Source organism: Helicoverpa armigera, chromosome 3 (assembly GCF_030705265.1).
Source record: "Helicoverpa armigera isolate CAAS_96S chromosome 3, ASM3070526v1, whole genome shotgun sequence".
Taxonomy (NCBI): Eukaryota; Metazoa; Arthropoda; class Insecta; order Lepidoptera; family Noctuidae; genus Helicoverpa; species Helicoverpa armigera.
Window position 1 is genome coordinate 11,045,913 of NC_087122.1, and position 13,667 is coordinate 11,059,579.

The following is a 13,667-nucleotide window of genomic DNA, read 5'->3' on the forward strand; positions in this document are numbered from 1 at the left end:
TTGTAGAAACTGACCTTGGAGTAGAAATAGACGAAGATCGAGACAGATTCGGCTTTTTCGGCCTAAAAAGCTTATGATTCCGCAAATCCATTTTTGAATTTGGAAATTTCACCACAAATTAAAAAAAAAAAACAACACACAAAAGACACGACCACTCACAAACCTCTGACACTGGCAACTAGCATATTAATTAGAACATACTATTGCAATCTAATTATCATAAAATTTCAGGTTTTAGCCTTACGGAGCCGTTAGAAACGAATTGCATTGTAAAGTTGGCAAATCTTACTCCGTCGGCTATTCATGTGAGGAAAAGGGATGGCAATAGCTAAGCCTAAGCAACAGAGAGAGACAGCGAAGTTTCGTAATTTCGCTGTCGTAAGCGCATGCTTCTTTAATTAAAATATGAGTTTAGTTTTAGTTGTTTTTGGATGCGTAATTGGCGTAAAAAATAACGTTTGATTGTGATCTTTAAAAAATGCGTGAAAGTGAAATTCTTTGAAGACTTTGAATGAAAAGTTTGGTACCTACTTAAATAATTTTGTATCTACAAATGGTTTTTAACACTTAATCTTGAGGAAACCTGGACTATAAAGTCTGAAATCACCAACCCGCATTGAGCAAGCGTGGTGATTAATGCTCAATCCTTCTCCATGTGAGAGGAGGCCTGTGCCCAGCAGTGGGACGATAAAAAGGCTGTAACAGTAACAGTAACACTCATCAGTATTGTTAATAGTTATGTAAAGCAACCATTTTTAGAAAATTACCAATTCTGATAATATTTCGTAAAGGTCACAAAAATCAATGAAACCTGTAAACCTTTCATAAATCCAAGTTAGCAGAATCAACATAATCTGTAAAGAAGATAATATTTTAAACATATGAGAGCCGTAAGTCATACTGTTTTTTGTTCTAAAATGACACTAACTTATGTATGTCAATGGTTTAGGTTTCATAACTGCAGTGCTATCTCGTCCACTATATTGGCTTCAGATTCGCGCTTTTCAGAAGTACAGTCTGATTGGACACCAGGAAGTGTTCCCGTTTTGATCTTCAACATCTTAGGTAGCTGCAACGGTTATGAGCAAAGTTGTGGATATATTTTATTTTCCCGACTAAAATATAAAAAGATGTCAATCATAAATAGTTAGAATCGCAATCGAATCACATACATTTTGATTACCAGAAGGTCTCTCGATGATCTTTCTCTGATCAATACTAATATTTTATTCGGGAAACCGCTTTTAAATCATTATTTAATTACTCAATTAAAAAAGGTAATAAATGCTCAAACAAATAAATAAAATCGCTCATTCATCCGCTCTTCAGTAACCCGACCCTAACCTAACAAATAGGAGTTAGATTGCGATCCACGTCATAGATAGGAGGCGGCGAGCTTTGCCATATGACGCGATAGTTAATGTAACCATGCGCTTAGAATAACCTAGGTACAGTTACCGTCGCAAATGTTAACCTTATCTAATGTAACTGTGAATTGTCACGTAATCCGGTGAGATTTTCGCGATGTTTTCCTCGAAGAGATACTAATATTATAAAGAGGACACATTATTTTATTGTAACCTAAAGATTCCGAAACTACTGAACCGATTTGAAAAATTATGTCACTGTAGGAAAGCTACACTTTTCCCGAGTAACAAAGGCTATATTCTATCCCATCACGGACAGTAGTTTCCACGGGATGCGGGTGACACCGCGGGAAATCGGCTAGTTTGGTTGTATAAAGATATTAGAATTGTAGCTATTTTTGTTGAAGTACGACGTATGTATTTTGAGGCGTGTTACTAATTTATTCATAGACTTTAAATAAGTATATAAAAATGTCGTATTTATGTCTTATCGTATGGAATGTGTCCTGTATAGGTGTGGAATAAAATATATAGTATTTGTTTGCATTTTATCTCGTTGTAAATGACTTCACTTTTTTTCTATTTACTATTTATGGGTCGCCTTATTTTTTATTACTAAATTCTTCGCTACTTCAACTAGTTACACCTCTTAATACGTCATGTCTCTTTAAAAGTGAACGTTCCAATGATTCCCAAAGTAACCATTTATTTCAGCTTTGTAAAAAATGTTTTGTATATTTCAATTATTTATTGCGCAACTCTAATAGTTCGGCCTCAGTTCACTAAGTTAGAAATAAAAGAACTCAAAAAACAATTTCATTACACTTCAGTACGCAAGTGGACTGTAGATTTTCTTTCTTTTTCAAATAGAAGAATTTGCTTAAGCAACTTTGATGTAATGAAAAAGTTTTATGTAATGGAAAAAATAAATAGAAAAATGCGTAATAATTTGTGCGCGATTGTATTTGGTAAATTTTGCTTGAATTACATATTTTTCATTGCGAAGCCTAGCTAGATTTTCTAATAAAAAAGATAAAAACAAAATACTGTTTTATAAAACCGAATATTTTAGACAATCACGATTACTCATCAATATGCAGTTATGCATAAAATAACAGTTTTTCTTAATGCCAACCTAGACAAAAAACGATCGCAAAAAGCAGGCACCCGACTACATAACAAATACTAGGGACCCTTCATAAAATCTATATTTTTTGTTAGTCCTATCTTTGAATCTAGTAAAACAAGTTGGATGCAGTTTGAAATATCAACCTGTTGCTAATGTATGAACGTGCTTCTCCTTGCATACGTCGACAAGGGCATTCTAACAAAATAAATAAATTTGTGTGAAGATATTAAGTTTTTTCTCAAACGTTTTTGTTTCGTTCACACTGGCGTCTGTGAAATATTCAAAGCGAACCGTTAGGTAAGTATTGACAGTCAAAACATATATTTAGGTATGATATTTGTTTATGTTATGACGATTTAGAAACTCGTAATGGCTTTGATTATAATTGCAAAATGCATGTAGGTATTTCTTGCATAATATTTGATCATGAGGTGCTTTTCAAAAAGAGATATTTGGACAATAAGGACCGATATCGATGTTTTAGAAAAGCTTTGATTTTATGGGTCTTTAAAGTAACTGGTCAACTATAAAAGGTGCTAGTAAAACTAACCTTTTTAATAGATTTTTTAACATTGAATTGGAGTAACATACAAATAAAACTGGGCAGTCACCCGCATGACTTCGGTACCGCACCGTTACCGATCGTGTCTCGAATGCTTAATGTGTCCATTGATAGGTTAGTATTGAACGTAACTGTACTGAAAGCACTTAGATATTTACGGCTGCTCCCAATATTTTATCCATCTGTTGTTTTTATTACCTACTAGAGATAGAACTTTGTCATTACTTGAATGAGCCTGTATTTTGCTGTGGCTTTACACTTTGGTATGAGAAGTAAAACTGGTAAAGTTGGTAACTATGCAAATATAGCCCGAAACTTTTATGAAAGTCTAAAATATGATTATTAAATAAAGTTGTCATTGAAAACCCCAACTGCACTTAAACTAGTTTTTTTTTTTAATTATTAAACTAGAATCTCAAGTTCAGCAGCTGCGCTAGCAAATACAGATCAGGAAGCGATCGAAAAATACAATGTTTTGGAAAACCCTAGACTATAAAAGTAACTTTACAGGGCTTACAAAAACTCATTTTTTAAAATTACACATAAACCGTTGAATTCTCAGTGACTCGCTTAAAAGCAGATATGAAACAGTCAAAGCTACAATGAATTCTACATCTGATAGGATCTTATACCACAGCAATGAACGACCTTCATAATTCTTTCCTCATGAACTATGAATGATAGATCACGTGTACTCAATTAGTATTAAGTATTACCTCAGCCGATGACATTACTGCAAGCTATTTACAATGGGAACCGTAGTAAGAATGTCGCCAATGCACTATTAGCTCATGACAAACATAACGCTAAGATGATGTGTTGGGAAAATAGGTATAGGAGAACAGTTGCTAATAATATCAATATTTGTATTAATATGACTAATGCTATTGTGGGTGATGTGATTGGTGAAGACAATGAGGATCCAACAAATAATAACAATGCTGAGTAAGACAGCCAAAATATCAACTTTGATGAAATAAACAAAACAAAAGAAAACAAAGGGCTAACAAAGAAAGTTCTAGCTCACGATACGAAACTATAAAAAAACGAATGACAAAGTATACATTGGTAGTTAAAAGAAAAGAGATACCAAAGAAGCTAGAATTGCTAATTCAGATTGAAAAGTTGCTACCAAACACGTAAAAGAAAACTCTAAAACAAATGCAGACATTGTAGAAAAAGAAGTTGAACACCATCAATATGTCCTCATTCAAACCACTTAATTTTGCATTTTAAGTACATCTTGTACTCCTAATGAAGTTGTACTACTGACCTTTATAAAAACTTTTTTGTTTTTAGGGTTCCGTACCCAAAGAGTAAAACGAGACCCTATTGTTTTTGCTTCTCTGTCCGTCCGTCCGTCCATCTATCACCAGGTTGTATCTCATGAACTGTGATAGTTAGAGAGCTGAAATTTTCACAGATGATGTATTTTTGTTGCCGCTATAACAACAAATACTGAAAACTAGAATAAAATAAATGGGTATTTTGGGGAGCTCCCATTCAACAAACGTGATATTTTTGCTAATTTTCTAAATAATAGTACGGAACCCTTCGTGTGCGAGTCCGACTCGCACTTGGCCGGTTTTTTATTCGCACCTACTCCTACTTTGTCGCCTACAGATTTTTAACTTTTAACTTTGAGATCGCGTGGATTGGTTAAAAAAAAGTTGAATTGTACTTTCAGTAGAAAAGATCTTGTATCTGTCTTCAAGATAAGTGATAGTATCAATTGTTTTACACGCAAGTAATTAATCTTAGCGAGACCGCGTTACAAATGAATCGAGATTTATTTCGACGAGGATGGCAGTTTCAAAAAAGGTTTCGTGAAATCTAGGTGGGTAGAAAGGTTGGAAATAAAATTAAGGGAATCTTTTAAGAAGTTAATTTGGTATAGTTTAAAAGGCGGTTCTTTTAAGAAGTAGGTGTTCAAAAGAGGTTAAGTTAAATGGAGAAAAGGGTTAAGATGTATCTCAAATATTTTTAGGGAGCTTGAGGATTAAATTTTCGTATGATTTGATATGTATAGAAATATGGAGTATCATGAGTAGGGAGAATACAAAAATATAAAATTCAACAGGTTTAAAATGTCTCTGATCTTGAGCTCTATCCAAAGTCGATAATTAAGAACAATTTAAGAGTTACATAGATAAAAACTGCGTTTATATCATTCTAAAACCTTCTAGACGCCCATATCCTGTTGGCGATCGCCTCATTTTTATATATAACACAAATTTCACCTCATTGGTATGCAGGAGGCATCCTGACACGTGTTATGTATGTGTGCGTAAGATCGTCGCGTCATCGAACGTCACGACACACACATAGACGTAGGTACAGTTCGATAAGAATAGATTTTGTAACGACTATGTAACGTGGTATGGTATTGCTCATAATAACTGTATGTTTAGTAACTGGCTTATGTATTTTCTGACTTTTTTGCTATGATTGTATATTATTCTATTTATCGATGCCATTATAACATGCCAAAATAATACATGAATACAATTAAACCATATTTCGCTTTTAGTTGTAACTTTATAGAGTAAAATATAGATTCAATGAAATTCCATCTATTCACAACATAAACCTATCAAACCAATAGTTCGTTCCAATTGAATTCTCATTCACCTCATATCCAATGCACTTGTGCACGCGACTGTCCTACAAAGTACAGTCGAGCACACAAGCCGTTCCCCGAACTGTCAGAACATTAGTCTGTTTATATTCAGAGTGCATCGGTGCATAGTTCTGAAGGTGCACCTTGGCGGCCATTTTAGTGGCTCCTTAGGTACTTCCTTAGTGCTAATGTTACCAGTATTCTTAGAAAAGGTGATAGGTACCTGGAACAAATAAAGGGATTTCATTAGTATTAATAATATAAAAAAAATGTTTAATTTTGCTGGGTGACATACCAAACAATAATATTGTATCTCATAATCCGTAAGAAACTTATTATTTTTAACTGTGTTTTTAACCACAACCACATTAAAATGGTTGAACCAATTGAGATGAGATTTGGCAGAGATGGGTATAACAGGCATAGGCTACTTTTCATCAAGATGATAGTAAGTAGCAGTTTCCCCGGGACACGAGTAAAACCGTGGACCTAACACAATATAAAAGGGAATACTTAAACTTAATGTCGTTAGTACAATATCCTTACTGAGTGTTAATAACAGCAGTCAGTTGATAATCGTAAACCCATCATATGTAATATATCATTATGCAACCGAGCGTCATAACGAAATTATGTTCATGAATCGATCACGAGGTACTTTCACCCAAAATCAGGTACGGATTTTGGTGTTTTAACTTAATATGTATAAGTAAATAAAAATGTTCCACAGTGAGAATAATATAGTGGCAAAATTGGAAATACCTAAGCGTCACATTAAAAAAAGTATACAATAAATGTTTGTCATAAATAACATTTTGGATACAGCGAAATTAGATGTATAAAGAAGTTCGTAAAAAATCGCTAGCAATGTCTCAATGTTCTACTCCATCTATCAGCACAAACAAAGAAAACAAACATCGAACTGTTAATACAATTAATTACAGTTTAAACCCAAATCCCTGTCTGTCTTCAACAAAATTGACGCTTCGTCTATAAACCGGCCAATTTGAGATAAATAGCTTATCGTACATCCGAAAACAGTAATCGGGTATCATCTCAAACTATCCACTTGTTATTTTTTTCTCATAATAGTGTCCATCACGCGTCACGCCTAGCTACGAAATGATTTATTAAGAGCCCTTATCAATCAATTATGCACTTTGTACCTGTCAGAATAGGGTCTCAATTCAATTGTATCTGTCTTGATTAGATGTTTTTATAAAATAGCTCGATAAGTTTGATGTGTGAGATCAATCAGGCCGTGAAAGCTGGTTCGATTTCAATTGTTTTTTTTCTGTTTTTAAATTAACACTTCGAAGATTTTGAAAGGTTTTTAGGTTTGGAGGTGATGGGATACCAATTTTAGGTGAAAATGTTCTTTTTTTTTAAACATACTTACATGTAACAGTTTTTTTTCAGCACTTTCATTGTCTATTTCTCTAAAATCATACAAACTATCTGGTGATTTATTCTCTGTGGAAAAACATTCAAGTTGGTACCAAAAAAGTACCTTTCTTTCATCACAAACTGTCCTCAATTCACATAATAGCGCGATCGTTCCGAATCATTCCCACCGCAGTCACGTCTCTTCATGACCCCAGTTTGTTCCGGTGTTCACTTCCTCCGTATTGATTGACATTACTTAATAAATGATTGATCGTTGAGTCATCGATGGGACAAAAAATATATCAAAATTGAGCCATAAGTTATGTAAATTCAAATCATATACAATGCTGACTGGGAGATAGCAAAAAATATTAAGTCGTCTACATATACGGAAAGCATGGAGACAATATTATATTAACTCAGCTTTTTTGTGAGATTTTGTTATTTTATGACATGTTAATTTTTATGAAATATTATTATATATTTCTTTAAGAATATGATAGAAAACTACTTCTAAAACATTTTCTACTCTTCAGTAGAAAATGGAATTAAGTAAGTTCTACTTGATAATAACCTCAGACGAGATCTAGAAAAGATTCATTGACTTTATAATCGCAAACACGTTTTTTTTAAGTATTTAAGCTTACAAAATTAAATTCATTTTGCAATTCACATTTGGATAAATATTTAATCGAATGTGACGTCGCGACGTCACATTTTCAGTTGACGTAAATAACCTTACGAAATGTATGAAAAATGCAGCATTTACCACAGAGACGTATTGTAAGACTTTAATATTATTAATAAAACATCAACGCATGTCGCTGACGCAACCCGACAGATGGACAGACTAATCCCTCACTGACAAATCGGCCGCCGACCTTAAGCCGATTAATAAATCATTTTGAACGGTTTTTGGTTAGAAAAAAGAAAAGAAAATAGAAGAAATGTTTTGTTTGTTCAAATAGAGGTACACACTGTTTCTAATCTAGCATACAGGTAGGGTTAAGACGGAGTATTGTTTAAATTTAATTTGCTGCACACTTTGATTTGAAATTATAGGTTTCATCAACATCAAAACTTATCAAGTATTTTCTGCCCACAAAAACTACTTACAAGAAAATCAGGCGACAAAAAATATAAATAAATATATAATGTACCCAAGAGTGATATTTCCACTTTTTGTAAAACCAGTACTGCAAAAATACGACTTTAATTTTAGTGGGTCTTTTTCTTTAATTGTATAACTAGAGATTTTGATAAAACGTGAGTTTTCAGAGCACGTCAAAACTGACAGTCACTCAGAAATAATAATGTCAGAAGTCAATATTATGTCACTAGTGAATCACAGACACAATTAGGTACAGTCGCGAATTGCGTAAAGATGCACCTTTCACCTATACATGCAGTTCTTCGTGACTGTACCCACTGTTATTACAGATGAGTACATTAGATATTCAAATGATTTGTGAAATAATCATTTCTATAATCTGTTTTGTTTTTATTGTATAATCGATCTTGTTAGTTTTTGAAAGTGATGTTGAACTTTGTAGAGGTTATATATTCCATTTCATATGCAGATGTTTTTTCTCACGAAAGTCATGAGCCATATTTGGGTGTGCGTAAGTTCAGGAGCTCTCAGTAGTTGCAGAGTCATACATACACACAAGAATCAAATGGATCACCCGATTTGGTGAATCAAATAATGTATACTTCATATTTGATAAAACACCTGATGAATTTTTTTAAATACCACGAGTATCTCAAAAAGCCTAGAAAACTTTCTCAAAAAGAGACAAAAAAATATTTGTCCATCTCCAAAACGATTGCAGTACCTAAGTGGATTACAAAAGCGCTTCAAAAGGATGAAAGTGTTGACACAAATTGGACACGAGCGTGTCGACACAGTGACAACTAGAAATAAGATCACTATAAAAGAATCTGTCGTGACAAAATATCACATTTTGTGACGTTTTTGTCGGTTATCAGGTCGGAATTCGTCACACTGTGCAATGGTTAAATTTCTATTGGATTGTGATTTTAATTTTATCATGTTATGCCCTTTTTTGCTGAGATAGCAAAAGTATGGGAATCTATACTTCAGTAATAAAGAGAGTCAGTGAATTATCGACTATAGAAAAATCGCTTACATTTGTTGATATTTAAATACGATAGCTAACTAAAGTTATAATAGCCCACGTTTGGCAAAAGAAAGACTGTTTACAAGGTCTAAGTTTTTCAAAAAAATACTTAGTCTGTAGTTTTTGCTTTGCACTATTACACGGATGTTAAGCAAACCAAGATAAAGTATCAACACTAAAAAAGCACAATAAACTAATAATTACCGCTTAAATATTTTTAGACTTTCATGTTTATGTAGCAACCTTCTTCTAAATTGTACCCTAGCCATAAAGAATTAAGGTTTAGATTTATTTGAAGACAACGGTCACGGTCTCTGAGCTCATACAACACGACATTTGTATTTAGACGTGAATTTCTCGACTTTTCTCTTACTTTCGAAGTTGAATAACCCGGGTTAGCGCATCTCACATAATTATGGCAATATGAATATTTATAACAAAGTATTATATTACAATATTATGTCACTGTTATGAGATTTCTCTGGTTTTGACGTCATATTTGTTAAATGTGTAAATTAATTCTAAGATGTGTTGAAGTAATAATTAGTCATACTATACAATGTACTGACAGTTTACTAATAGAGCGGTAGGTGGCAGCACATACTATAATATAGTTATTGCATCATGGAGGATGATGCGGATGAATCATATGAGAGCAAGATAGTCCTCATTGCATACGCATCCTACGTACAAGAATCTGCGCCGATTTGAGGTAAAATCTGTTGTACCTTATGTAGGTTTACCTGCCTATTTTATATACGAGGTGTATCAATTTCTAATTGAAAAACTTGCGGTCAAGAACACAATAAATTCTGTGCGAAAATGATGTTCCACCATATTTGTAAAGAGATGTTTAGCGCCGTTTCACAATTATTATTTTATTTCACACTTAACATAAATATATACAAAGAATCAAGACAGTTTATGTACAACGGCGAGCTTAACCCAGAATAATTGCCCTAGCGCCGTTTCACCTATAAAATCTCGAGGGAACTACTTCCAGCACTTCGATAAAAATAAGCCTATTACACTCGTATGCAGCTCACAATTGATACGATAGTTTTCTATTAGTAAAACAATTAACACAGTGTATCCAAAGATCCCTCATGACATCACAAACTTTAACTCTATGTACGAGTATGTCATATAAGTTTAAATAAGTCCAGGTACATAAGTAATCTGAACTCATAAGATGTACTAGGCCAAGGCGGCTATCATACATCGCGGTAACCGCATCTTAACCTCTATGTAGAATGTAGACCAACAGAATATGGTCAATCTCTTTTACATGCAAATACTTACATCTAAACTGCAGGACCTTATATGCTTTAGGTCCATTCTATTCATTCATTCAACTAAAACAAATGAATGATCGGAAAAGTCATGTTCAGCTGTTTTGAATTTGGAACTGCATCTTTCTTCTATTGAAGGTATAATTTGATATTGGAAGCAGCTTTCTGTGGGACGTATGCTGTTGAAAAGGGAACTCTACGTTTGTAGTGCTAAGGTAGCTTATTGGTCGTCGATCATAATAGTACCTATTCTGATAAGTTGTAGGTGAGGTTCCATAGCTCAGTGGACTTCTTGGAGAGTCCAGAAATCATTATTTATTGTTTGAAGGTGGGCTTAAAAATGCTTTAATATTAAAAAGGACACATTTTCCAGGTCAAGTAGGTCATATGAAAACGAAACTCAATATTACAAAATTACGAAAGATCAAAAATATTTTCTTGTAAGTAACTCATAATATTAATTGACTTGATTAATAAATTAATGAAAATCAATTCATTAATTAAACGAATTTAGACTAATACATATGAATCAATATGTTAAATGAAAAAATAAAAATCAGGAATGCATTCGTTCAAATATGTAGCCATCATGTTCGAATAAATAAGTTCTTAAAATGCAATTAAATTACGCTTCATTAATTGCTAATTACTAGTTACCTTATAATTTCAAAATGTTTTCAAAACACGGAACTACTTTAAACCATTTGCCCAAATTTTAAACCAATGTGATTTGCAAACGTAGTCTCGTCGTCTCAAAACTTCGTCCAATGTTTGTAAACTCCTTGACAAAAAACTTGGGCCAATAAATACGTCCAACATTGGTGCCAACAAGCTCAATATTAATTAAAAATATCTGATAGTAACATTCCATTTTACGTTCGACTAGAGGCCGCGACAAAGGTCGCCGACTGCTGCCAAATTGAGAAGAACAAGTTTTGAAAATGTCACACAAACTGTTCGATTCATATTAAATTTTATTCTGAACCGTACCAGCCAGTGGCACCTAGTTACTATTTTATTTTTGAATTAAGAACTTTTATTTTCTTTTGTTGTATATTGCTAGCATTATTATGGGTTATTTGGATCAAAATGCATTGTATTAAGTACATGATTTTTTTTTGGGGCAAACTGGTTATGTTAAATTGTGGTTAGAAGGTATATTGATGATGAGTATTGTCAATAAATTATGCTAATTGAATGCTTTATGATAAGCTTTGAAAAAGCGTATTGTGTCACCTACGTACTTTTATAGATATGTAATCAAATATTCAACATATCATATTCATCAAATCAATTTTTTCATGATATCATAAAATATATTTTTTTCTACAAAATTATGTCTACTCATATTAATAACAAACAAATATAAGTCATATTGACTACAAAACTTAATTTCCTAATAACTTTCTATTCATTAAAGCAAATTAAAAACATTGTAATCACTGGTTCATTTTTCTATGACAATTAAAATATTTCCGATTATTAATCACATCTAATTTCTTGTCTACCAAAAGAAGACTATTTCTTTGAGCCGGAGGGCGTGTATTCAAATCTTTACTAATATTATAAAAGTGGAGAGTTTGTCTGTTTTTTAGAAGAACCCGAGCTTTGCAACTAGTTGGTTTTGAAAATATACATATTGGGGTCGGCCTCCAGTGTAACCGGATTCAGCTGAGTCACTGACTGGTGTGACACAAGACTGGTGTCAGTCTTACTGGCTTCTGGCTACCCATGTAAACCGTCTTAATTTTTTAATCGTCCTAATTAGTTACTACCTTGCAAGATAGTGGAGAAAACAAATAACGGTATCTATAGGCAATCGACAATTCGATACGGTGGTTTTGATACGGGTGACACCGCGGGACATATCTAGTCAAAAATACATTGACAATCACTTTCATTTGTAAAGGTTAAAACCAGTTTCCGAAGTAATTTGAGCTCTAATTATACATTTGATTAATTTTAATTGATTGGTCTATCGATATTCATTTTCAGGGATCGGCTTCTCATTGATATCTGATATCGATAAAGCTATTATGTAGTTAGTGAGAACTTCAGAGCTTATTGGACAGTTGTGCCTAATTTCAGATAATAAACCAGCTCTCATTTCAGAAGGTTACAATTACAATGAACGCCAAACCAAACCAATTTGAAAAAATCTTACATTATTGTGAAGCTACATACACTAACCCCGAGTACCATTTTGTCCGAGTACAATCGTTTCTACGAGGCGCTAGTGAGACCGCGGGAAAACAAGCTAGTGTGTTATCACATGTAGATATAAAACTAAATCGATGTATACATTAGTAAAACAATACTTTTCAATCAATTAAGTTAATATAGTATCCAAAATACATCAAAACTTGCGAAACAAGTTCCTCCGATCATTCATTGACACCGTGATTTTTGTGTTATGCGTGATTATGTAAATTATGCCAAAGTTCGAATAAATTTGACCTGTTTATGAGATTTTTATTCTTATGAGATCATTATTGTAAACTGAATACTTCAAAATCACGTTTATAAGTGAGTATTATTATTTGGTGATCAAATAATAGTGGTTTAACATCAATGCAAAGTTGATGTGTCAATTTAATTATTAATCATAATGTCACCAGGAAGCTTTGATTTTGTGATTCAATGGCTATTAATATTTAAAAATCTATACATTTATAATGTACCAAATTAAGATTTAGGATGAGTACCTAGCTGAAATGAACATTTTGTTTTTCATACGAAGGTTGTTAGCCTTCGGAATTGGAGTTACTTTTTAAGGTACCTACTTGAGTTAGAGCTAAATATAAGCTAAATCGTATGCCCATTATATGAGTATTATCAATAGTCATAATTAAAAAATAAACCAAAAAGAAAATTCTTAATATATTATTATCTGAACAGATCATGTAATTACTCATACAAAAAAATATTTATAGTTTTTATACAACAAATTAATATTCAAAAATGTCGCAATCGTATCGATGGCTATATATTATGCGATGAGCCAAACTAGGACTGGTTTTAAGATCCGGGTGATGAACATTATGTACTAAAGTATCTTCTTTATGTTTAAGATTTATAGTTAAAACTATTATATAATTTAGCCTCTAATTATGCTATAATATATTCCTGAATTTTTAATGTGTTCTAGATACTTAATTTCTTTTTTTTTC

General features: G+C 32.8%; 1 protein-coding gene across 5 annotated transcripts in view; it reads right to left on the reverse strand.

The window, feature by feature from the left end:
- The window catches only part of LOC110372922 (uncharacterized), a 161,160-nt gene that overhangs the window by 88,616 nt on the left and 58,877 nt on the right, over positions 1–13,667 (reverse strand). The window contains exon 1 of one of the 5 annotated variants that reach the window (XR_010278175.1): positions 15–168. The exons of 2 other annotated variants lie outside the window; for them this stretch is intronic. Coding sequence is in view for 2 of the 3 variants with exons in the window: in XM_021329944.3 (XP_021185619.3) it covers positions 15–91 (77 nt within the window). In the remaining variant the exon portion in view is untranslated. Of the gene's footprint in view, positions 1–14; positions 169–13,667 lie in introns of those variants that run through there. 2 more of the 5 variants (XM_021329944.3, XM_021329945.3) reach the window with 2 other exon arrangements.